The sequence below is a fragment of the Microcaecilia unicolor genome, chromosome 9 (genome assembly GCF_901765095.1).
Source record: "Microcaecilia unicolor chromosome 9, aMicUni1.1, whole genome shotgun sequence".
Taxonomy (NCBI): Eukaryota; Metazoa; Chordata; class Amphibia; order Gymnophiona; family Siphonopidae; genus Microcaecilia; species Microcaecilia unicolor.
The window spans coordinates 144,074,148-144,101,103 of record NC_044039.1 but is presented as its reverse complement, the minus strand read 5'-3'; the positions used below and the strand labels follow the sequence as shown (position 1 = coordinate 144,101,103).

The 26,956-nt window shown below is 45.4% G+C and overlaps 1 protein-coding gene across 1 annotated transcript in view; it reads left to right on the top strand.

The window, feature by feature from the left end:
* VPS39 (VPS39 subunit of HOPS complex) overlaps nt 1–26,956 on the top strand; it is a 103,883-nt gene that overhangs the window by 52,575 nt on the left and 24,352 nt on the right. Inside the window, 7 exon segments of the mRNA XM_030215497.1 lie at nt 14,065–14,185; nt 19,721–19,850; nt 20,705–20,847; nt 23,446–23,589; nt 23,970–24,111; nt 24,791–24,877; nt 26,558–26,631. Of these exon segments, the coding sequence (XP_030071357.1) occupies nt 14,065–14,185; nt 19,721–19,850; nt 20,705–20,847; nt 23,446–23,589; nt 23,970–24,111; nt 24,791–24,877; nt 26,558–26,631 (841 nt within the window).

The following is a 26,956-nucleotide window of genomic DNA, read 5'->3' as shown; positions in this document are numbered from 1 at the left end:
CCCCCCCCGATGGATTCTGGCCTGGGACTGCCCAGTGAGGCTTTTTTCCCGGATGCTTGGCCTAAAGATAAGCGCAGAAGGGTTAATTCCCCTTCAGATTGTGGTGCACCTTTTTCCCCCCCGTGGTCGGGGAGTGAGGATTCGGAGAACTCTGACAGACGTTCTTGGTCTGAGGAACCAGAGTCAGGTGCGGATTTACCACAGGATCTGGATGATCCCTCCGCGGTGAGGATTTTCCACCGTGATGAGCTGCCAGCGCTTATTTCAGATACCCTGCAGGCCCTCTCGATTGAAGATCCTGACAGTGGCATGGCCTCCTCGGGTAATCCCAGGATGGCTAGTACCAAGAAACCTGCTCGGGCCTTCCCTTTGCATGACTCCATCCTAGAGCTTGTTTCGGCTCAGTGGGCTGACCCCGAGGGACCTTTGAGAGTTTCCAGGGCTATGGGGCAGTTATACCCTCTGCGTGAGGGACATATGGCTCGTTTTCAAATGCCTACAGTGGATGCCCTAGTCACTGCGGTGACAAAGAGAACTACCCTCCCTGTTGAAGGAGGTGTTGCCCTGAAGGATGTTCAAGACCATAGGCTGGAAACAGCGTTGAAACAGTCCTTTGAAATTGCAGGTCTCACTGTTCGGGCGTCTGCATGCAGCTGTTATGCTGTGAGAGCCTGCCTAGCTTGGCTGCAACAGGTAGTGGCTCAACCCGGAGATGGAGCGGAGCCCTTCTTGGATGTGGCTCCGCGGATGGAGGTGGCCTTGTCCTTTCTGGCTGATGCCCTTTATGACCTTGTCAGAGCTTCGGCTAAACAAATGGCAGTAGCAGTGGCGGCTCGCCGTCGTCTGTGGCTACGACACTGGGCAGCGGACATGGCCTCTAAGCAAAGGTTGGTGAAGTTGCCTTTTCAAGGACTTCTCCTATTTGGTGAGGAGTTAGAGAAAATTGTGAAAGGCCTGGGTGATCCAAAACCCCAGCGCTTGCCCGAAGATAGGCAGAGGCCTTCCTCTAAGGGCAGGCGGTCCACTCCTCGTACAGACCTCGCTTCCGTGAAGCTAGAAGGTACCGCCCGGGGTGTTCTGCTGGGTTCACTTCACGTGCCCGTGGTCAGCAGAGGAACTCCTTTCGCTCGGACAAGCGTTCCGCAGCCGGTGGCTCAAGACCAGGAGTTCAGGGGCGACCCTCTCAATGATGGTGCGCCGGCCCTCTCCTCGATGCCTGTCATCGGAGGACGGCTTTCCCTCTTTGTCGAGGAGTGGGCCAAGATTTCCTCAGATCAGTGGGTTCTGGACCTGATCAGAGATGGATACAGAATAGAATTCAACGCCCCAGTAAGAGACGTGTTTGTGGAGTCCCGATGCGGTTCTGCCGTCAAACGGGCGGCGGTGGAGGAGACTTTACAAGGTCTGCTCAGTTAGGGGCAGTGACCCCGGTGCCTCCCGCCGAGCAAGGCTGCGGCCGATACTCCATCTACTTTGTGGTGCCGCGAAAAGGTGGGTCCTTTCGCCCTATTCTGGACTTAAAAGAAGTCAACAAGTCCCTGAGAGTGCGGCATTTCCACATGGAATCCCTGCACTCCGTCATTGCGGCGGTTCAGCCAGGAGAGTTTCTCACGTCTCTAGACCTGAAAGAAGCTTACTTGCACATACCGATTTGGCCCCCGCACCAGATGTTTCTGAGGTTTGCAGTGTTGCGAAAACATTTCCAGTTCAGGGCCTTGCCTTTTGGCCTCGCCACAGCTCCCCGAACCTTTTCGAAGGTAATGGTGGTAGTAGCTGCTTTTCTCAGGCGAGAAGGTATCAAGGTTCACCCGTACCTAGACGACTGGCTCATCAGAGCAGACTCTGCAACAGAGAGCTTACAAGCTACAGCCAGAGTGGTCTCAGTACTGCAATCTCTAGGCTGGGTCGTCAATATGGCCAAAAGTCACCTGTCCCCTTCACAATCTCTAGAGTTTTTGGGGGCCAGGTTCGACACAGTCTCGGGCTATGTGTTCCTACCCGAGCTAAGGCGGTGCAAGCTTCAGAATCAGGTCCGTCTGCTCCTGAGGATGCCCCGCCCGCGAGCTTGGGACATTGTCCAGCTGCTGGGATCGATGACAGCCACGATGGAAGTGGTACCCTGGGCGAGAGCGCACCTGAGACCTCTACAGTATTTCCTACTCCAGAGATGGTCTCCTATTTCTCAGGATTACCAATGCAGACTTACTTGGCTCCCTGCGGCCCGTCTCAGCATGGAGTGGTGGCTCTCGGACAGCATGCTGCGGCGAGGAATGCCGCTGACACTCCCCGTTTGGTGCCTAGTGGTAACAGATGCCAGCCTGAAGGGCTGGGGCGCACACTGCAAGGGGAAGTATGCCCAGGGTCTATGGACACCCGAGGAGTCGGAGTGGTCCATCAACCGCTTAGAGTTGAAAGCGGTGTTTCAGGCGCTTCTGGCCTTTCAAGTGACCCTGGAAGGATTGGCTGTCAGAGTGATGTCGGACAACACGACAATGGTGGCCTATATAAATCGACAAGGCGGAACAAGGTGCAGAGCACTAGCCGCGCAGGCCGAACTGATTTGCCACTGGGCCGAGCTGCATCTTCAGTGTCTGTCGGCAGCTCATATTGCAGGTCAGAGCAATGTGCAGGCCGATTATCTGAGCAGGCATCAGATCGATCCAGCAGAATGGAATCTGGCAGACGAAGTATTCCTGCAGATCTGTGCCAAATGGGGCAAGCCCGTGATGGATCTAATGGCGACAAGTGCCAATACCAAAGTCCCGTGCTTCTTCAGCAGACGGAGAGATCCTCGCTTGGCGGGGTTGGATGCCTTGGCTCAACCCTGGCCTCCGGGTCTACTTTATGTGTTTCCCCCATGGCCCTGCTTTTGCGGATTCGGTTGCACCCAGGAGAAGTGGTCCTCATCGCCCCGGCTTGGCCAAGGAGACCTTGGTATGCAGACCTCTGACAGATGCTCCTGGAGGCTCCTCTGCCGTTACCTCTGGTACCGAACCTGTTGACTCAGGGACCGGTAGCCATGGAGGACGCCGGCCGCTTTGGTCTTGCAGCATGGCTATTGAGAGGGCGCAATTGAGGGATAAAAGTTATTCCAATAAAGTTATTTCCACTCTTCTGCAAGCCCGCAAGCGGTCCACTTCTGTGGCTTATGCCAGGATTTGGTGCCTGTTTGAGTCTTGGTGTGCTTCCAGAGCCATTGTTCCAATGCGGGCTCCTGTCTCGCCGATTCTGGACTTTTTGCAGGAAGGTGTACAAAAAGGCTTGGCCTATAATTCCCTGCGGGTGCAGGTGGCAGCGTTGGCCTCCCTTCGTGGCAAGGTGGAAGGCGTGTCTTTGGCTGCTCACCCAGATGTGCCACGGTTTCTTAGAGGGGTGCTTCGGCTCCGACCTCCAGTGCGAGCACCCTGTCCAGCTTGGAACCTGGGGCTAGTTTTGAAAACCCTGCAGGCATCTCCTTTTGAGCCGCTTCGGCGAGCATTCGAGAAAGACTTGACACTGAAGGCCGTTTTTCTGGTGGCCATTACCTCGGCGAGACGGGTGTCAGAGCTCCAGGCACTGTCCTGTAGAGACCCATTTCTGCAATTTTCAGAGTCCGGAGTCACGGTTTGGACCGTGCCTTCCTTTATGCCTAAGGTGGTTTCAGCCTTTCACTTAAACCAGCCTATTTTCTTGCCCTCTTTTTCAGAGGAAGAGTTTCCAGAATCTTTTGGGCAGCTGCACCTTTTGGATGTGCGCAGGACTCTGCTGCAGTATCTGCGAGTTACTAACTCTTTCAGGACTTCTGATCATCTGTTTGTTTTGCTATCCGGTTCTCGCAGAGGGTCTCCAGCGTCTAAAGCCACTATTGCCCGCTGGCTCAAAGAAACTATCTTTTCAGCTTATCTGCTGGCCGGCAGGGTTCCGCCTGTAGCCTTTAAGGCACATTCTACTAGAGCGATTTCTTCCTCTTGGGCTGAAACTGGAGCACTCTCTCTTCAAGAGATATGCAGTGCAGCAACATGTGCTTCTAAGCTCTCCTTTGCCCGACATTACAGGCTGGATGTGGCTGCCAGGAGGGATGCACGTTTTGGTGCACAAGTGCTAGCGCGTGGTGTGGCTTGTTCCCACCCTATCTAGGGATTGCTTTGTTACATCCCATACGTAATGGCTTCATCTGCTTGATGACAAGGAAGGGAAAATTAGGTTCTTACCTTGGTAATTTTCTTTCCTTTAGTCATAGCAGATGAAGCCATGAGCCCTCCCTGGATGATTATCTGTATGCTGTGAATCTGTTTTTCAGGTTCTGTTCTAATTTCCTGAAGTTCCTTCCTTGGGAGAAAGTTGGAAAACAATCTTCAGGATTCATGTTCAGTTTAAATTTAGGAGGATGTGTTCATTCCCTCCAGCATGTTTTTTTTGGAGGATGTGTTGATTCTGTCCAGGAGGCGCGTGTGTTTCCCTCCAGTTCTATAAATAGGAGGATGAGTTCATTCCCTCCAGTGTGTTGGGAGGATGTGTGATTCCCTCCAGGAGGCGCGTGTGTTCCCCTCCACTTATACAATAAGGAGGATGAGTTTATTCCCTCCAGGAGGATGTGCATTCCCTCCTTTATGAGTTCATGCCCTTGTGATGGGCCATCGTTCGCTGTGAGGAAAGCTCTTGTGATTCCCATTGCGGTTTGCCATACTGCTTTGGAAGCTTCAAATACTGAAGAGGCAGTGGAGCTAGCTGGCCAAGAGGGCACTGTGAAAGTTTGAGTGCTCTCTATCTCTCCTGCTGGTTGATGGACATAACCCATACGTAATGGCTTCATCTGCTATGACTAAAGGAAGAAAATTACCAAGGTAAGAACCTAATTTTCCCATTCCAGATACACATTCATGATTCATTCCACAAAGAAACTTTAGCGTAGAAATATAGAAGAAAGAAAAATGTAGGCAGATAAACACCATATAGTCTATCCGGTCTGCCCATTCATTTCATCTACTCTCCCTTTCACTCCCTTAGAGATCCTATGTACTTGTCCCAACCTCTCTTCAATTCAGATACTGTTTTCATCTCCACTACTTCCACTGGGAGGCCATTCCATGAATTCATCATCCTTTCTGTGAAGGTTACTTCTGAGTCTATCCATTTTCATCTTCATCTTACGCCCCCTTGTTCCATGGCTTCCTTTTAATTGAAAGAGACTAACCTCCTTTGCATTTATGTTGCATAAGTATTTAAATGTCTCTCTCTCTCTCACCTTTCTTCCAAAGTATACATATATTGAGATCTTTAAGTCTGTCTCCAGACTTTATGATGAAGACCACTGACTATTTTAGTAGCCGCCCTCTAGACCGACTCCATCCTGTTTATATCTTTTTGAAGGTATGGTCTCCAGAATTATACACAATATTCTAAATGAGGACTTGCCAGAGTCTTACACAGGGGCATCATCACCTCCTTTTTCTTACTGACCGTTCCTTTACCGTTCCTTCTAGCTTTCGCCGTCACCTTTTCTACCTGTTTGGCTACTTTAAGATCATCACATGTGATCACAACCAATTCCTGATCTGCTTTCGTGCACAGAAGTTCTTCACCTCCTAATCTGTATTGTGCCCTCAGGTTTTTGCAGCCCAAATGCATGACCCTGCATTTTTTAGCATTAAATCTAATCTTCCAAATTCCAGACCATTCCTCTAGCTTCACTACATCCTTCCTTATGTTATCCACACCATCAGGGATGTCTATTACAGATTTTGGTATCACCTGCAAAGAGGCAAACTTTATCAGATAGCCCTTCAGCAATATTGCTTACAAAAATGCTAAAAATAACCAGCCCAAGGACCAAACTTTGTGGCACACCACCGGTAATATCCTTTTCCTCCGAATGAGCTCCATTTACCACTACCCTCCGTCACATTCCACTCAACCAGTTCCTAACCAAGTCAGTCACTTTATGGCCCATTCCAAGGGCACTCCGTTTATTTATTAGTTGTCTGTATGGAACGGTGTCAATGACTTTGCTAAACTCTAAATACACCAAATCTAGTGTTCTCCTTTGATCCAACTCTCTGGTCACCTAGTCAAAGAAATTAATCAGATTTGTCTGGATGGACCGTGCGGGTCTTTTTGTGCTGTTATCTACTATGTATATGTTACTATGTCTGACAAGACCTGCCTCTAGTGAAACCATGTTGCCTCAGGTCCTGTAATCCATTGGATTCCAAAAGCTTTACTGTTCTCTATTTTGAAAGCGTTTCCATTAATTTACTTACCAGAGAAGTCAGACTTACCAGCCTGTAGTTCCCAACCTTTTCTGTACTTCTGCTTTGGTGGACAGGTACCACACCTGCTGTTCTCCAGGACTGTTCCTGACTCTAGAGAAGCATTGAAAAGGTCAGCCAGTGTAGCCGCTAGAACTTCCCTAAGTTCCTTCAGTACCCTCAGATGTATGCTATCCGGCCCCATCACTTTGTCCATCTTTAGTTTACTTTAACCAGCTCCTCATGAACACAGTCCACTGAAAATCATTCATGGACTTCCACCCATCCATTCCTATTTGTGTTTGTCTTCTGTGGTCCTCCTCCCAGCCCTTGAAATATTTGTTGAGTAATTCCGCCTTACCTTTATCAGCTTCTACGTATTTCTCCCCTTTATTTTTGAGTCTCGCAATGCCACTTCTGCACTTCCTCCTATTACTAACATATTTTAAAAATGTATTGTCCCCTCATTTTACTGTATTGGCTATTTTTCTTTGCTTTGCCTCTTTGCTTTCCTGACTACCAGCGTCTCATAGCTTATTGCAATAGATTTTAGAATTTTTTTGATAGTAATGGGTTTATCTAGTTCGGATTGCATATGTTGCAAAAGTTTTTAGGGCATTTTATATGATCAAGAAAATTATACCTTGAATGGATCCTTCAAATTCTGATTGAAACAAGTTAGAATAAATTCTGATTGAAACAAGTTAGAATAAAATTGTACAAATAAGATAGTCATGTTATCAGGATCAGTCACTAGTTGTTCAGAATTTAACCAGTAATCGTCCAAGTAGTGACCAGATCTAAAAATCACAGATCTAACTTTAGCAGACATAAGGGAATTGTATTCATTTTCACATTGAATTAACTTATGATACATATCAGGATCAAAGTCCGATATATGTTTGACTTCTAAGTAAGTAAATACAGGCACAGCAAACAGTAAGAATCTCTACGACGAATCAGCACAAGCAGAAGAGAGTAGTGGCTGGCCAAAGGATGATCCAACACAGGAAATGGTGCTTAAAACTGCTTTATTTGCTACTTGAAAGAGACCTTTCAAGCAGCAAATAAAGCAGTTTTAAGCACCATGTCCTGTGTTGGATCGTCCTTTGGCCAGCCTCTACTCTCTTCTGCTTGACTTCTAACTAAGCAATTTTCTGCTCTAGTGATTTTTCAATAGCTAGATTTTGCTTACATTTCCATGAAACCATGCTTATTATTTTGCCATGTAGAAAGACTTTGTAGGCCTCCCATATGGTAGAAGGAGAAACTTAAGACGTCTTATTTCTATTGAAGAAGTCTTTAGTAAAAGAGAGAATTTTTTTCCACATGTGCAGGATCACCTAAAATACTGTTATTAGATCTCCAAGTATGGCTGGATTTTTCATGAGTAGGTAATTTCAGAAATAGCAAAACCGCAGCATGATCTGATAAAAGAATAGAGTGTATTAATGTATTATTAATATTAGAGGATAAGGTATCAGAAACTAAGAAGTAATCCAACCTTGAGTAGGAATTATGTGGGGGCAAGAAGTGTGTGAATTCTTTATTAGAATGAAGAAGGCGCAATGCATCTAATAAATTGGCATTTGTAATAAAACTGTAATTCCATTAAAGTTTTAGACTTGGATGGTCTGCATAAGGAAGTTCAATCAAGTATCAAATCTAATGGCTGATTAAAGTCACCTTCTAATGTTGAGCTTTCTTGGTGTTCTAGAAGGGCTAAATGGAGTGATCAAGTAAATTCTGGGGAATCAGCTACAAGAGCATAAACATTAAGAAAAGAAAATAGTTGCATTCAGTAGAAGCCATCTACCCTCTGCATCAGATAGTTGCTTAGAAATTTGAGCGTCAAGAGAGGATTTGAAAAAGATGGAAACTCCCTCTTTTTTTTTTTTTATTAACTACTGGAGAATAATAGTGATCTGTATAACCAGGAAATTAAAATTTGGTATAATTAGATAGTAATGTATTGCATGAAAGGGAGGTCAAAGTTTTCTTTCTTTTTTATGATTTAACCCATTGACATTTAAATAAAATAATGTGGAACTCAGCCATTAGGAAGTTGTTTATACAGCAGGATGACATGCAGACAATACAGAGGATTTCAAATGAAATATTTAAAGAATATAAAAGGAAAACGTAATTTCTCTGAGGACAAGCAGGCCGTTGTATTCTCACAACTGGGTGTCATCACCTGACAGAGCCCAGTGCAGATGCTGACTAGTGAGATTATGTTAGAACTTTCTATCAGCATCCCACTATGCATGCGCTGGTGCCTTCCTGCCCAATACGTGAGTGCAGGTCCCTCAATCTTCGTTTATCTGTGGAGCAGGGACTACGCGTCATCATGTTCTCCTCTGAGTGCATATTTTCTCTCTCATTCATAATGCCTTCTTTTATGGGTATTTTGTCTCTTGTTTTTCAGTAATTTTCAATTTTCCTTTATTTTATTTTGTTTTCCTTTTAATTTTCATAGTTTTTTGGCTCTTAAGGTTTCTTTTCTTTTTCGCAAGTTGCTAGGCCTATTTAGACTGGCACACTGATCTCAGTTTGAACGCTGCCCCTTTTTATTGCTCACAGTTGAGAGGTTTAATTTGGCCGTGATTCTTTTCTCGATGTCTTAGAAGACCCCCAGTGGTTTCAAAAGGTGCGCCTAGTGTAATCGGGCAACTTCCATGATGTACCTGCACTCCTGCTGCATTAGGTGCCTTGGGCCTAACCATGAAATGCAGTTGAGGACACAGAGGGCATGGCAGGACCAACAGGAGAGCCTTTTTGGCTCCTCGAAGACTGGTGCATCGACATCGGCACCGGAAGCATTGACCTTGATGGCTGCCAAGACTTCAACATCCACTAAGAGTGCACCGGCATTGAGAAGGTCTCCGCCTCTCTCAATATCGGGCACTGAGAGTAGGCACCGGGACCTGTCATCATTGGACTCAACACTGAGGGCACATACAGGTTCAACGTCATCCTGAGCATTTCGGGAAGCCCAAGAAGCATAAGCATTGGTCCTCATCGACGTACGGTGTCAGGAGCACCTCTTTGGAAGAGATGTCAGTGTGCAAGTCTGCAGGCAGCCAGGTCCATGCTACCAGTTCGACATTAACGCCTTCTCGGGCTGCCTCTTTCCCAACTCCCCCGCCTTTGCCAATGCCTTCCTTCAATGAACAGCTCTAAGCTATGCTCCGGGAGGAGCATAGAACTATTTAAACCCTTTGCTCACACTGCTGTGTTATGTCTGTCTGGAGATGCTTTTCCCTACCATTTATTCTGTAGTTATGCTTTGTATAGTTCACGACCTCTTTAAACTACCATTAGAGGAAAGTGGATTACAGTTCGGACGTGTTAGCTGTCAGGCAGAGGCAAGGTGTCTGCATTTAGAAATTGGTTTGACCCACCTTCATTCTTCCTTTGCTGTTCCAGCACCACTTTTGATATTCAGCTTTTCAGCTAGGGCCCTGAAATTCCTTCCAAATATCAGTGTTTCTCTTTTTGAATTCTTTTGCTGTCTTTGGTAACAGCTGTTTGGCTTGAAAAAGGAGTTTCTTCAAAACAGCTCTTGATCTCCATTGGCTCAGGCATAAGAACTTAAATATTATTCAAAGGGAAATTTCCTGTGGACCAATGCTGTAGGAATTCATATTTTCAAGTACAAAGTACATGGGATAAAGAATGTACTGAAATTTCAAAATGTAACACTGAGCCATATATTCAAAGGGACTTCTGTTTAGCAGCAGCCACTAAACATATAAAACTCTTCTGTTGGTATATTTTCAGTGGCACTACATGGATAATGCTGCTGAAAATCATCTCTGACCACTGTAGCACTATCCATGTAGTGCCAGGATGGAGTATGGATGTTTCACCCCACTATACAGATAGAGCTGATATTTAGCTGCTATCTGTATAGTTAAGCAGATTAGGCTAGGACAGAAAATTTTGTTATGTATATTCCGTGCCTCTGCCTATTCAGATAGCAGCATTGAATAGTGTTTTGATCCTCTTGGCTGATTTATTTTAGTTTTTAAATGCTCACTGCCAGATCTAAATATTGATCCATCTATGCTTGCTATCAGGAGCTTCCCTACCCCCCCCCCCCCCACACACACACACAAGATGCCTTTCCCCCCCTCCCTCATAGGGAAAGCATACATGCTGTGATTTGATGTGCATACATTTCCCTGTAGAGTGGGGACAGTTTCAGGCAGAGAAGGTTTGTAGATAACCATGGCTTTGCTTATGGAAATTCTTCAAAAATTATTCCCTTTTGAAATAAATAGATCTGTGTCATTGGCACATTCAGAAATTAAACTACATGTGTATCATGTAAGTTCCCCACAAATATTTTGAAACCAGTTTTAAATAAATACATTCTAAGATTACTGAAGGTGGTTTATTTTCAGTTTTAAACTGATTTTTAAACCCATTGGATAAAGTTACATGCATGAGACTATACATTGATTGATTACTGTATGGAATGAATCCCCAGCTAAGGCTTCCGTGAACCCTATACATTCCTCCCAGTATACTCAGACCTTATAATACCCTAACATATGAAAATAAGTAGCCTAGCCACCTGCCTGGGGTTGCCCCGTGGCCACTTAGAAGGTCTATCCCCAGCACAGCTCAGGTCCGCTTGCACCTGCCGCTCGTGCTCTACACTAGCACCCTCCTCCCACTGACTGGGTCATAACTGCCTCTGGGCAAGTCTAACTCTGAAATTATCCCCAGTGATTTCTAGGTTACTGGAGCCACACTCCCAGTGGTCTCACAGTTCCCAGAAAGCACTCACAGACCCAACACACAAACCACCAGGATTCTTTATCAGTCCAGACAGGCAGCATGAACAAACAAATGTGTTTATTCTCAGAACTTGGAACAGTGGACAAAAAAAAATGTTCAAACAGTAACAAGTAACTGAAAAATTGATCAATTAGAAAACTAACTAAACATTTGTATACTTTCTAAACAGTACCTGGGAAGATCAGGAAATATATTTGTTCACAGAGCTTTAGCAAAGAGATCTGTCTCTCTCTTCTTCTAAGCTAAGACTGCAGCAGCAACTGCTGGGTAATTTCAAACTCCAGTCCATTCAGAGCCCAGTCAACAAGTTTTTCCAAATAAAAACTGATTACATCATTACAGGCACTTCCTATTATCTGTGTGCCAAATAAAAGAAAGAGAAGTCAGTCCTCTGTAACAGCTTTAAGCATAAACATGCACATCTGCTGACCAAAAAGAGAAATACACTTCAGATATATTTAAGACAGAAATATCCAATACATTTTACAGGCTTAAAACACACTGGGCCCCTTTTGCTAAGTGTTGGTAAGCCCAACGTAGGCTTACCGCTCGCTAAACAGGAATTACTGCCAGGCTACCGCAGCAGCCTGGTGGTACTTCCTACATGTAGCATGCCGTCATATCCAGCACTACAAAAATATATTTATTTTTGTAGCACCGGGGTGCACCCAGTGGTAATTGGGCAGTGCCGCTCTCTGCCCGGTTAGTGCAGGAGCCCTTATTGCCTTCTCAATAGGTGGCGGTAAAGGCTCCCCCTGAAATGGCCGTGCGACAAGTGCTTTACTTGCCGCACAGCCATTTCTTGCAGGAAGGAGAGAATTCCCTTTTACCTGCTGCTGTGAAAGGGTGCCTCGGTGTGAGTGAAAAACATGTGCCGACGCCACCGCAGGCCCCCTTTTGCCACAGCTTAGTAAAAGGTGCCCACTGTTTCTTCACATTGTGTTCTACATTTTTGCTAGCATCTATCCGAGTATGAGTTGTAAACCCACATGAACTTCTTTTCTGATGTGGAATGTGTTTTTTGATTGTAGCTTCTGTGCAACCTGAAAGTTCCAGAATATGATTTTATGGGGATAAAGAGAGCAGAGAGAATAACTGTCATGCTGCTTTGTCTTTTTTTTTTTTGTTACATTTGTACCCCGCGCTTTCCCACTCATGGCAGGCTCAATGCAGCTTACATGGGGCAATGTAAGCCGCATTGAGCCTGCCATGAGTGGGAAATCTTGAAATCTTTCCTATACTGAAAAGTTTTTTGCCATTAGCTCGTTTCCCAGAGGGAAAAACTGGGCAAAGAATGTGGATTCCTTGGTTTGTGTTGGCATTTTATTGTTTTAGGTGGTAATGGCTGTGATGGGGGGGGGGGGGGGGGATCCTGAAGTTATTGTAAAGTAGAGCTCCTTGTCAAAGAAATTGGTTGAGACTTGGATGGGAGAGGCCTGTTTGAAACTAGAACTCATGTCAATGTGTTCATTCTATTGCAGCAATTGGGAAAAGCACAAAGGGCCTTCAGGGTTGCGTAGGCATAAAAATGTAACTATTAAAAGACCTGACACACTCCGTGTTTTGGCGAAATGTCTGCATTAGTGGTCTATTTAGTAGTCAATAGTCTTCTAATTGCAGTGTAATGAAGTTCAATGTTGACAAGTGCAAAGTGATGCATGTGGGTAAGAGGAACCCGAATTATAGCTACGTCTTGCAAGGTTCCGCGTTAGGAGTTACGGATCAAGAAAGGGATCTGGGTGTCGTCGTCGATGATACGCTGAAACCTTCTGCTCAGTGTGCTGCTGCGGCTAGGAAAGCGAATAGAATGTTGGGTGTTATTAGGAAGGGTATGGAGTCCAGGTGTGCGGATGTTATAATGCCGTTGTATCGCTCCATGGTGCGACCGCACCTGGAGTATTGTGTTCAGTACTGGTCTCCGTATCTCAAAAAAGATATAGTAGAATTGGAAAAGGTACAGCGAAGGGCGACGAAAATGATAGTGGGGATGGGACGACTTTCCTATGAAGAGAGGCTGAGAAGGCTAGGGCTTTTCAGCTTGGAGAAGAGACGGCTGAGGGGAGATATGATAGAAGTGTATAAAATAATGAGTGGAATGGATCGGGTGGATGTGAAGCGACTGTTCACGCTATCCAAAAATACTAGGACTAGAGGGCATGAGTTGAAGCTACAGTGTGGTAAATTTAAAACGAATCGGAGAAAATTTTTCTTCACCCAACGTGTAATTAGACTCTGGAATTCGTTGCCGGAGAACATGGTACGGGCGGTTAGCTTGACGGAGTTTAAAAAGGGGTTAGATAGATTCCTAAAGGACAAGTCCATAGATCGCTATTAAATGGACTTGGAAAAATTCCGCATTTTTAGGTATAACTTGTCTGGAATGTTTTTACGTTTGGGGAGCGTGCCAGGTGCCCTTGACCTGGATTGGCCACTGTCGGTGACAGGATGCTGGGCTAGATGGACCTTTGGTCTTTCCCAGTATGGCACTACTTATGTACTTATGAATCAGAAAAAAAATGATCCAATACAAAGCTTCACAAATTCACAGTATTAGGTGCACAAAGCACAAGTGCGCAAACACCTTTTTGACTGCGTCGGGTCTGTACATTTTTACTCCTACCCAACCTTGAAGGCCCTTTGTGCTTTTTTTTCCATTGTATTTTTCTGCTGTGCTTTGCATTCCCCCTCTTTTGTCTGTTTCATTCTATTGCAGAACACTTTACATTTCAAGCTGAGTAAACTCATTACTTTATTATCCCTGTTTTATATTTTTTCCTTTTTAACTTATTCTTGTATTACACAAGAAAAAAGTATGATTATTTGTGTATTGGAGATGGAAGATTTTTATACTTACAAGAGGAAATTTTACATAGTAGCACTTGTCACAATTCAGACAGCACACCCATCCCACTGTATACTGAAGCTTAATTTGATCCTTGAGCCACTTAGCAAAGTTTTGCTTGGGGACTGTGTTGGTGATTATCTGTGTTAATGTAACCATTCTTTTTACTTTTTGTTTTCTTTCAAGCAATAACATTGTGTATGTAGCCAGCAACCATTTTGTTTGGCGGCTAGTTCCAGTCTCCATAGCAATCCAGATACAGCAGCTCCTTCAAGATAAACAGTTTGAGCTGGCCCTTCAGCTTGCAGTAAGTAGCCTGAACGTTTGGTAAAATTCCATCCATCCAGGGGTCTGTAGTTTGTGTTGGTGCTGCAGTGCCTACTGATGCCAGCTACAGGATGCAGTGATATCAGCACCCAAAAGTATTCTATCCTTGGTCCCCTGTGATCAACAGAAAGAATGATTTAATCATACCATCCATTTGTTCACCAGCAGACACTACAAAGGGAAAATTAGTTCTTGCCTCATAATTTTCTTTCCTTTTGTCCCAAGAGATTAATCCAGAGACTTGCAGCTTATGCCATCTACTAGCAGGTGGAGATAGAGCAAACTGCTCTGCCATAAGGATCCTGTGCAGTAGCTTTCCCCTTCAGTATTAATGATAACAAAGTAGTAAGTCAAACCAGATGAGAAAGAAAGCTCCTGCCTCAAACAAGAACTACTGTGAAGCACAAACCTGGAACTGGAAGAAACCAACAAGTGCATGGACTCATCCTAGACTTTGAAGGTCCACCAAACCTGAGCATATGCCACCAAAGTTGATCTCTTCCTGGCCTGGAGCAGCATAGCGATCACATCTTTTCGATACAATATTTCTCCAATTCACCCTTTTAAGAGCCATGCCGTAAAACCAAGGGGGAGGTCTCCTCCATTTGGACAGGACCCTGTGTTAACAGCCCCCACTGAGATGGAAGTTGGATGGGGCTGGCAGTCTGCAACTGGATTATGTCCGCATATCACGGCTGCTGGGGCCAGTCTGGCCTTTTCACCAGAATCATCGCACCCTGGTGACAAGCGATCCTCCAGAGGATCTGTCTGGTCATTGACCATGGAGGAAAGATATAGAGGAGCGACACCAGCAGCCAACGCTGAAACAGGGCTTCTATGGCCTCGGAACCAAATTCTCTTCTTCTGCTGAAGAATCTGAGGGCCTTGGCATTGCTCCTTGTGGCCATCAAATCGAGGACAGGAATTCCCCATGCAGACATGATCAGTTAAAACGCCACTGCGGAGAGCTCCCGTTCTTCCGAATCCAAGATATTCCTGCTGAGGTAATTCACCTGTAAATTCTGCATGCCTGCTATGTGTACTGCCAAGAGCAAGAAAAGATGGATTCCCACCCACTGACAGAGGAGACGCATCTCCTGGGCCAGTGGAGTACTTTTTGTGCCCCCCCCCCCCCCCCCAGTGGTTGATACAAGGGAAGAAAAGGACTGCAGTGCCTTCCTGATGGCTTGCAACTCCAAGCAGTTTAGCGACCAAGCTGCCTCCACCCAGGAGCACATCCCTTGGGCTGTGTGGCCCAGACAGTGCGCTCCCCGTCTGGAGATACTGGCTTCCATTGTCACTGCTACCCAGTCTGGAGCTGCTAGAGTGACTTTGTTCCCCAGGTTGACTGGGTTCAGCCACCAACACAGATACTGAACCTCACGAGGGTAGTCCACAGCAACCGAAGATGATATTTGGCAGACCTCATGGACCAACGACTGAGCAGGGCTGACTAAAGCAGGCACATATGGAACTGTGCCCACGGAAGAACGTCTAGAGAGGAAGCCATGGTGCCAGAACCTGCATGTAATCCCATGCCTGAGTGGAGGGAATCTGAAACAGCATGGTCACTTGGGAAACAAGCTTCTGTCGCCTCGCTTCCAGGAGAAACACTCTCCCCACCTGGGTGTCGAAAATGACGCAGAAATATTTGAGGCACCTGGAAGGTGTCAGATGGCTCTTGGAAAGGGTGACCACCCAACCAATCAGCTGAGGCAGAGCAACCACCCTGGCTTCTGCTTACATGCATCATCCTTGCAGGAGAGCAAGCATCAGCCAATCGCCCAAATAGGGATGGATCCTAATACCCTTTTGACACAAAAAGGTCACAACCACCACCATGACCTTGGATCTGTTTCCAGCCCAAAGGGCATTGCCCAAAACTGGTAATGTTCCCCAAGCACAGAGAAGCAAAGAAAGTACCAATGCAGCAGCCAAACTGGCATGTATAAATACACCTCTTTTTGAAATTACATAGTAACATAGTAGATGACGGCAGAAAAAGACCAGCACGGTCCATCCTGTCTGCCCAACAAGATAACTCATATTTGCTGCTTTTTGTGTATACCCTACTTTGATTTGTACCTGTGCTCTTCAGGGCACAGACCGTATAAGTCTGCCCAGCACTATCCCCGCCTCCCAACCACCAGCCCCGCCTCCCAACCACCGGCTCTGGCACAGACCGTATAAGTCTGCCCAGCACTATCCTCACCTCCCAACCACCAGCCCTGCCTCCCAACCACCGGCTCTGGCACAGACCGTACAAGTCTGTCCAGCACTATCCCTGCCTCCCAACCACCAGTCCCACTTCCCACCACCGGCTCTGGCACAGACCGTATAAGTCTGCCCAGCACTATCCCTGCCTCCCAACCACCAGCCCCGCCTCCCGATCTTGACTAAGCTCCTGAGGATCCATTCCTTTGGCACAGGATTCTTTTATGTTTATCCCACGCATGTTTGAATTCCATTACCGTTTTCATTTCCACCACCTCCCGCGGGAGGGCATTCCAAGCATCCACTACTCTCTCCGTGAAAAAATACTTCCTGACATTTTTCTTGAGTCTGCCCCCCTTCAATCTCATTTCATGTCCTCTCGTTCTACCATCTTCCCATCTCCGGAAAAGGTTCGTTTGCGGATTAATACCTTTCAAATATTTGAACGTCTGTATCATATCACCCCTGTTTCTCCTTTCCTCCAGAGTATACATGTTTAGTTCAGCAAGTCTCTCCTCATACGTCTTGTAACGCAAATCCCATACCATTCTCGTAGCTTTTCTTTGCACCGCTTCAATTCTTTTTACATCCTTAACAAGATACAGCCTCCAAAACTGAACACAATACTCCAGGTGGGGCCTCACCAACGACTTGTACAGGGGCATCAACACCCCCTTTCTTCTGCTGGTCACACCTCTCTCTGTACAGCCTAACAACCTTCTAGCTACGGCCACCGCCTTGTCACACTGTTTCGTCGCCTTCAAATCCTCAGATACTATCACCCCAAGATCTCTTTCTCCACCCGTACCTATCAGACTCTCTTTCTGGGAGGTCAGAAATTCCCCGGGCCATACTGACTTAATAATGGACTGCAAGGTCTCCATCCAGAAGTGTTGGACCCTGAGGGCAACGTTTATGTACTTGAGAGAGCACCGGAAGGAAGGCCCCGCCCTTTTGGGGACGACAAAATAGATGGAATAGTGACCCTGGCCCCTTTCTGCCTCCAATCAAGGAAGGTTTTGCGACATTTCTCTAACCGCCTAAACCTTGCATGGGGAGGCAAAAAAAAAAAAATCTTTGAGTGGACGAGAAGACTCTATATCCATCCTGGACCATCTCTAAGTTCCACTGGTCTGAAGTGGCCCTGGCCCATTTCTTGAGGAACAAGGAAAGGCGTCCTTCAATGAGAACCCCTGAGAAGTGGGAGGCAACCTATCATTGGAATGTGCAGGCAGCCAGATCTGCCCTGGAAGTGAAAGAGGGGCATCTGTCACCCTGAAAGGGCTGCTGTTTCTGTTGTAAGCAAGCTCTTTGATAGGAAGAGGACTTCCCAGGCCTGTAACGATGCACATCCTGGAATCTGGAACAAGACTGAGAAGAACAGAAAGGGTCCTTAGACTTATTCTCAAGCAGATGCTGGCCCTTAGAGTCCACCAAATCCTTCCCAAAAAGCAGCTTCCCCCAAAACAGAATGTAAGCAAGTTTGGATTTAGAGACTGTGTCTGCTGCCCAATGCAATGACCAACAAAGCCATTTCCTTGGCCGAGACCCTAAGCAGATCATACAACACTAGATAGTCTGAACCAGATCCTCAGCTGTTGCCACCTTTTGGACCCAAGCAACACATGATCCACACACCATGGCCGGCAAACATAATGCTGCCTCCTCAAAGGAGAACTTAAGACTCCAGCTTGCGATCCTGGACGTCCTTGAGAGCCGTGCCACCCTCTACTGGGAGGGTAGTTGCCAAAGAGTCCATCTTCGGCAACTGGAAGGACTCCAACTCCTGCACAGGTACAGCCAAGCCATGGTTCTAGCCACCCTCAAACCTGAGTCAGGGGAGTCCTACTTTGTGGAAATAAACACCCACATTGCAGCATGGACATGAAAGGTCCTAGGAGACTTCTTAGTTCATGAAATCATAGCCTCTGCACCAAAGGGCTCAGGAGATGAAATGTTAAGTGCCTCCAACACCTTAGAAATAAGGGATGGCAGTTCCTCCTTCCGGAAGAGCTGAGTTGCTGTGGGGAAGCTCACCTTCTTCTAGGGTGTCAGACATCGAATGGCAGGATGCCCCCAAAATAGGGGCATCAGAATCATGGTCTGAAGTTAATGTCAACAAATTTCCTGTGAGTGTCCAAATGCACCCTTTTTGGCTATTGATCAGCTAAAGCCCCCACGGGGGGGGGGGGGGGGAGGCACAAGAAGCAGCCCCTGTCCTCCCAGCCTTCATCAGAAATGCCTAATGCATCAACAGGACAGACTCCAGAGAAAACAGAGTGTCCAAAGAAGTCTGCCCCAGAAAACTACCATCTGCCATAGCTAGGCTACCCAAGCTGCCCGAAGAGCAAGAAACCACTGCTTGAGAGGAGCTGTGCCTGGAATCCCCCAAAGAACTGCATACTGGAGCCTCTGATGGCCACTGCATATGCATGGTCTGAATTAACATGGAGCCCACCAAAACTTCCTCCTGCGATCCAGCTGAACCCTGTTCTTCTGTCACAGCTGACCCGTTCAGCGAAGGGCCATTGGAGGAGGCTTCAGAGCATACTGCACATAGGTCTGACACTGCTTGCTAGCCCCCACAGTAGGAGCAGTGCTTTACCACCTCTTCTGGGGCTGTCATGAGGAGAACAAAAATGAAAAGGCAGAGACTTGCAGAAGGCACTCAGAATGCTGTTGTCAGCAGAGGCAAAGCTGCAGTACTGGTGTGAGAAGGGCTGTGTAAAGCATCCTTGCCTTGTCCCTCAAATACTGGCATCGGTCAGATTCTTCCAGTCCTCTTTCTTTGATTAAAAAAAAAAAAAAGTGCTAGACCCAAAGAAACAGGACCAACAGGCAGCAATGGGGGGGGGGGGGGGGGGGATGGGGATGGACGTGGCACCATCAGGTGTACCCCAGCCACACATGAGGGCAGCAGACAACATCTCCAACTCAACTGAGCCTGCTGGACAGGCCAAGAGAGAGAGCACCATACAGAGAGTTGCATAGGCTATGTCCATCCACCTGCTTCTTCTAGTAGATGGGTATAACCCGCAAGTCTCTGGATTGATCTCGGGGACGTAATGGAATATTTATTGAGTCTGAAGATTCTCCGTTGTTCAGCAAGTTCACTTAAAGATCATATTGAGATTTTTCTCCTTCTCTCCTGTTCCTGCTTTCTCAGAATTCCTTGTTAGCATGGTTGACAAGCTTATAAATCTTTTTCCATAAAGGCTGTGACAGATTGCTCTTCTCAGGCACTCTGAGTGTCTTTTTGGTGTCTTGGTCTCAGCATAGCCCCTGTCTGTCTATTGTGTAGAAAATGAAGGATGATTCAGACACTGAAAAACGCCAGCAGATTCACCACATCCAGAACCTCTATGCCTTCAACCTCTTCTGCCAGAAGCGCTTTGATGAATCTATGCAGGTCTTTGCCAAGCTTGGGACAGGTAATCTACTTAAGTTGAGTGGAGGGTGAGGAATGTAAGGAAGTTGAGCATTAGGAAATATAGAGCAATGAAGGGGAGCACCGGGTATTGGAGGTCATTAAGGTAATCTGGCAGAGATGTGCTTGTAAGAGAGATCTATATTCTGCTACTATTACATCTCTCCCATCTTGTAGATATGGATATGTAAATACAATTACCTGTTTTGATTAGTTTAGAATATTGCTCTTGAGCTTCTAAATTTAGGAACCAAAGTTAGCTGTAGTCAGGAGTGTAAGTTTGCTGAATGGCTCCAATAGCTATTTAGTCACCTAACTTTAGGCAGGAAATCTGTGTTGAATGCTTAAATTCATCCCCACATCTTTTCAGGACCCTAAATTTAGGTGCTAGATGGGGAAAAGTCATTTCTACATTGTTCAAAGTTGATTGTTTACCAATAAATATCCCTGTGCTGGAACTCCATTGGTCTTCCCACCTGGTGTCTTTGGGGGACTCTTCTGCTTTTTTTTTTTTTTAAGTTTTAGTTTGCCAAATCTAAGTGCCTGACTTCTTAAATTAACTGCCTAGATCTTTGAATATCAGCCTAATTATGGTCTGCTTATCCTGCATCTGACTTGTGAGTTTCAGTGCACCATCCTTTCTCTTTTTTGACCTATGTTTAGGTCTTCACTCAGTTTAAGATTTGCTTGGTTAGGTCATATGCTTATACAGTAAGAGGCAGGAGATTTGTGAAGCTTAATCCAGATCCACTCGATTAACTCAGTGTTGAGCTAACTATCTTTAAACATGAAGAAAAATTGCAGTCACAAGCATAAATATTATAAAACAAACTTGTATGACTTGCTCTCATGTTTTAGATCCTACACATGTGATTGGTCTCTATCCTGATCTGTTGCCCTCTGAGTACAAGAAGCAGCTTCAGTACCCCAACCCTGTACCTGTGCTTTCAGGGGCGGAGCTGGAAAAAGCACATCTAGCACTTATAGACTATTTGACACAGGTAAATATGGCTGCTCAAAGCTGGAAGGTGTGGTTTCTCTTGGGGTACTGTTTTCAAATGGGTTTGTTTGAATATATCATGACAGGAATGAACTTCAACCCTATGCAAAGGTATGTTGGACGTTTTCTCAATGTTTCTGCTAATACTTGCCTCAACACTTGCATTTTTCCATGTTTTTTTTTTTTAAGGAGAGTCTAGGTCAGTGGGGTTTTAAAGAATGTTATTTTATTAGTTTTACAAAATGAAACAGCAAGTAGTAACATTTTGCATCAGTAGTAGGTACAGTTGGAGATATCAAAAATACAAATAAAGGAAATAATTCCTACAGAAGTCCAAATCATAAGACCATCCAAGAGTATCTGTAGTAGCCCACAATGATCGGGGAGACTATCCCAATGGTAAGAGAGGGTGTGAAAAGTGAGAAAGCAACTCCAACAGGAAAAGATTTCTAGGTGGAGTGAATGGAACTATAGTGTGAAACATGGCTAGTTACAGCAATGTTTTTATCTTAAAAATCTCTTAAGTTGTTTGGGATCATAAAAAAATGTCACACTGGCATATTTAAGCAAACAGATGGAAAAAGAAGAAAAAAACATCTGCATTCAAATTAAGAGCTTCCTGCCGCATGTGCAGAAAGACCTCTAAACCCAGATATTCAATGCTGGGCCATTTCTGGTGACTGGCATTGAATATCCAGTTTATTTTTGGCCGGTTTAAACATAAATGGCTGAGTCAATATTCAGACTTAGCTGGTTATGTTCAAACCAGCCTAATATAGCCGCTAAAGTGGGGCTGAAATTCAACAGACTGCTGGTTATACCATCCGATACATAACCAGCTAGCCGCTAACCAGTGATGTCCAGCAGGAGATAGCCCAGCTATCCCCCACTGAATATCGCTAGACAATTGGTTATAAGGCATTTAACATGTCAGGTGCTTTGAATATCGGGGGGCTTATGTCTATTTTGCATCTGCCTGTAAAAGTTGGAAAATACACACAAAGGTTGACCCATAAACGGAATGCAATTTTTATCCATTTCAAACACAAAGGAGTCCCAAGAGAGTGGCAAGATGAGATGACACCTCTCCAGATATTTTCAATATTGTTGTGAGGTCCAGACTATCCAAAGCCACTTGAGAAGTCCAGGGAGGGTCCTTCAGCCTCTTCCACTTTAGGGGTTTGACTCTTCATTGGCAAATAAAACACATTATGAAAAGGTGAAATAGCCTGAGATAGAACCTTAGATTTCTTAAATATTGTTTAAATAAGTCCCTTGGTGGCAGCACTTAGCCTTCCAAAGTTCCATAGGTTTCTGTGGAACTTTGGAAGGATAAGTGCTTTGAAAATATGCCTCATAGTGTTAAAAATGAAAAGCTGAGCACATGTAGATTCAGTTGTCTCATTCTGTTCTCCCAAGCTTCAAGTTTCCTATGGATCACTCCACTATCGTGTGACCAAGCAGAATTAAACCTCTGGGTTTCTAACTAACCCTCCACTTTAGTCTTCAAAGCCACTAGAGAGCCCTGTAGGTTCAAGTGTCCCCATTTTTGAACTTGCCAGTTCCTCTAATGAAGTAATTAGAAGCCACATTATCTCCAACATGATGTTATCTGGACGAACTAGGTAAGATAAAGATATCGATGATCTGCCTCCTCGTTTTCTGGACCTTGCCTAATGTCGCTGAACTTGCCAGATCCACAGAGAGCAAACACTCCTCTAGTTTGCTCCTGGCTGTGGCCTCGCCCTACTTTAGAGCTGCCACAAGCACAGGTCCCTTAAGACCTGAATGTTCTATACTTGCAGCGCTGTTGCTGGGTTCCCTGCCCTGTTGTACTTTTTGGCAGCACTCAAGCTTTGGGGCTGAGGGAAATCTTTCCTTCAAAGTGCTATGAGATTCTCTCTTTCCCAATCCACTAGCAAGGTACTGCTCTGAAGTCACACTAGCAAGCATCCTCTGACCGGTAAACATTGACAGGTAATATGTTCTGGGCAGAGGGGACTTCAGATGTAGGAAAAGCCTTCATCTCAGCTTTCCATTTACCCATTATAAAAATTAAAGGTAAAAATGGCCCAGAACTCCTGCTTTTGCACATCTATCTACCAGATGCTATCTTGGTCTGATCAATGGTGTTTAAAATCTGTCCTGGATGAGCATTAGCTGATCAGGTTTTCAGGATATGCATAATGAGTATGCATGAAAGAGATTTGATTAAATGAAGGTGGTAGGCATACAAATCTCTGATGCATATTCATTATGGATATTCTGAACACTTGTCTGACTGGTAGTCTCCAAGGACAGGTTTAAGAACCACTGATCTAGAAGATTCGTACAGTCAGTGTTAGCTTAGGGAAGACTGATCTTTTCTCAGTCCGGAACATGGAAATGTAAACTCGTTAGAAAATATATTGAATTTTGATAGTGCCAAGAAGATTGTCTCATTCCTGATATCTGAAAGTAGGAATGTCCAGTATATCAACATGCCAATCACAGCAAACACAACTTCATTTCTTTTTCGTTTGGTAGGCAGATAGGTGGGTGAGAGGAAATTTGATAAAATGGATGTTTCTTTTTTTTATCTTCTCTTTTTCTGCTGCAGAAAAGAAGTCATTTGGTGAAACAACTAAATGACTCTGACCACCAGTCAATCACATCTCCGCTCATGGAAGGAACACCCACCATTAAGTCCAAAAAGAAGCTACTACAGATCATTGACACCACGTTACTCAAGTGCTACCTTCACGTGAGTACCCCAGTACCGACAGTGCTATGCTGGAGCATTATCCTCCCAGACATAGAATCCCACTTGTGAGTTATGCACCCAGAAATACCTAAGAGCTGTCACTACCTTTGTGATCGCTTAGAGATCTAAGTTTTGATTTGGCTTCTTGATTCACCTTTGCATGGATGCATGATCTCCAGCATCCTAATAATGACACATCTGCATACAGGTATCCTAGAGCTGAAACAACACTGACATAATGAAATCTGTGTGTCAAGGTGTGATTTGACATTGTCAGGCCTTCTTCAGCAAGAATAAGCTGTATCAACAGTATGACCTGTTCAGTTATCAAGGACACTTAATGAAATTGCCAAATTTCTGTGCTCTCTGGTTGATTGTAGACTAACGTGGCTTTAGTGGCTCCATTGTTGCGATTGGAAAACAATCACTGCCACATTGAGGAGAGTGAGCATGTACTGAAGAAGGCGCACAAGTATAGTGAGCTGATCATCCTCTATGAGAAAAAGGGTTTGCATGAAAAAGGTAATGGAGAAATTAAGATGACCTACACCAACCCTAAAACTCTTGAGAGAATTAATGAACCTCAGGTGAGAGGAAAATTGGACATGATGGGAGGAGTCTGCTATTGATTCCAAAACAAACCTAGTTTTATCTGAAAGTTAAACTAAGGAGGGGGGAGGAGTGGGGGAAGAGCACTTTGACGCACCGAATGAAAAATAAGAATTAACCCCCTCACTACTGGCCTGTGATCCAACTCTAATGTTACAGAATGGAAGGCCTGATCTCCACTTATCCTTCCAACACTTACTAATAAGGTAGTGAATTGGTAAGAACATAAGAATAGCCATACTGGGTCAGACTAGTGGCCTATCTAGCCCAGTATCCTGCTTCCAGCAGTGACCAATCCAGGCCAGAAACCCAATTAGTAGTACCATTCCATGCTACCAGTCCCATGGCAAGCAGTGACTTCCCCTGTGTCCATCTCAATAACAGACTATGAGCTTTTCCTCCAAGAACTTAAACCTAGGTACGCTAACCGCCGTAGCTATAATGCACCCTGGGAGTGGAATAGAAGATATTTTTCTGAATCATTTTCACTTCAAGAAAAGGCACAGTTTTCTGTTGTTTGATCAGATATTTTCTTGAGAGTTTGAGGAGTAGAACATTCTCTCAAATTTATATTTCGTTTTGTTCTTGAAAGCTCTGCAGGTGTTGGTGGATCAGTCAAAGAAAGCTAATTCACCACTGAAAGGCCATGAGAGGACAGTGCAATATCTACAGCGACTGGGTGAGCTCAGTCAAGGCGAGGAATGTCCTATGTGATTTGTTCTTTGAGTTGGCATGGTTTAAGCCTGCAGTAATTGTTTTGGGAATGGTGTTCAATGACCTTGTAAAGACTTTTGTTTTCAGTTTGGTATGACACTCATTCTCTCCTTAGCCTACAGTGTTGGTATACGTGGAGGGGCATTTTCGATCGGGGCACCAATCTCCAAGGACGGCACCGCGAAGGAGGTGGGCCGACCGTATTTTCGAAATGAGATGGGCGTCCATCTTTCTTTTCGATAATACGGTCGGGGACACCCAAATCTCAACATTTGGATCGACCTAAATGCTGAGATCGCTGGCTGTAGAGAAGGGCGCCCTCGGTTTTCTCCGATAATGGAAACCGAGTGCAGCCATCTCAAAAACGAACAACTCCAAGGCATTTGGTCGTGGGAGGGGCCAGGATTCATAGTGCACTGGTCCCCCTCACATGCCAGGACACCAACCGGGCACCCTAGGGGGCACTGCAGTGGACTTCACAAATTGCTCCCAGGTACATAGCTCCCTTAACTTTGGTGCTGAGCCCCCCAAAATCCACTCCCCACAACTATCCACCACTACCATAGCCCTAAGGGGTGTAGGGGGGCACCTACATGTGGGTTCAGTGGGTTTCAGGTGGGTTTTGAAGGGCTCACATTTTCCACCACAAGTGTAACAGGTAGGGGGGGAATGGGCCTGGGTCTGCCTGCCTGAAGTTCACTGCACCCACTAAAACTGTTCCAGGGACCTGCATATTGCTGCGATGAACCGGAGTATGACATTTGAGGATGGCATAGAGGCTGGCAAAAAATATTTTTAAAGTTTTTTTTTTTTTTTTTTTTTGAGAGTGGGAGGGGGTTAGTGACCACTGGGGGAGTCAGGGGAGGTCATCCCCGATTCCCTCCGTTGGTCATCTGGGCAGTTCAGGCACTTCTTTGGGACTTGGACCTTAAAAAAAAAAAGGGACCAAATAAAGCAGACCAAATTCTCGTCAGGGACGCCCTTCTTTTTTCCATTATCGGCCGAGGATGGCCATCTCTCCTCGGCCGATAAACACTCCCCAGTCCCGCGTTCGCTATGCCTCCGACACGCCCCCGTGAACTTTGTTCATCCCCGCGACGGACTGCAGTTGGGGGCGCCCAAAATCGGCTTTTGATTATACCGATTTGGGCGCCCGTGGGAGAAGGACGCCCATCTCCCGATTTGTGTTGAAAGATGGGCGTCCTTCTCTTTCGAAAATAAGCTGGTTACACTTTTTCCTCTTATTAGTGCTTTTGTTTTGTACACACTGAATGGCAACTGGGACTGATGTTGTCTTCCACCTAGAGATGAAGTCCCTTGCCATCACATGCAGCCTTCTGAGTTGCTGTGGTGGGAACACCTATCTTCTTTGATTTGTGGTATAAACAATACTTGGGTATTGAAACGATTGGTTTGTGGGACAGTGTGAATCTGTCGATCAAGAAGCAAGAGATTATCTGCTCTGTGCACCCTGTGAAAAACATGGATCACATACCGGACAAGCACCCACTCTTTGTGGGACCTGTGAAAGCATGCTTTCTGGAGCCTGGAAAAATTACAGACTAGAAATTAGGATGACAGTTGTCATCTTGGGGACTTCTGAAACCCTTGACACTTTGAATAAAAGAATTTTGCTTTGTCTCAGGGACAGAGAATCTACAGTTGGTGTTCCCCTACTCCGTGTGGGTGTTGCGAGACTATCCAGAGGATGGACTAAAGGTACAAACACTTGAATTCTTTCTCCCCTCTTCTTTCCTGTTGTTGTTAGTGTCAGCAGTGTGCAAGTGCTTTTTATGTGTATCCCAGAATCCATTTCTAATTATCAGTAAAGTTGCTGACAAATCATTTAAAATATAAAAGTTTTCAACATACTCTTGCCAGGCGATTTCTATCATTATGCGTGGTGTGCAAGCACACCTAGGGCCTAATGCTTCCAGAGATAGAGGGAAAGACGGACAACATCTGAAGGCAGTCACACTGACAGTGAGAGACGGACAAGCAAAGATCAGGTTTATAGGATGTTTGGGAGAATCATATTTGAGTT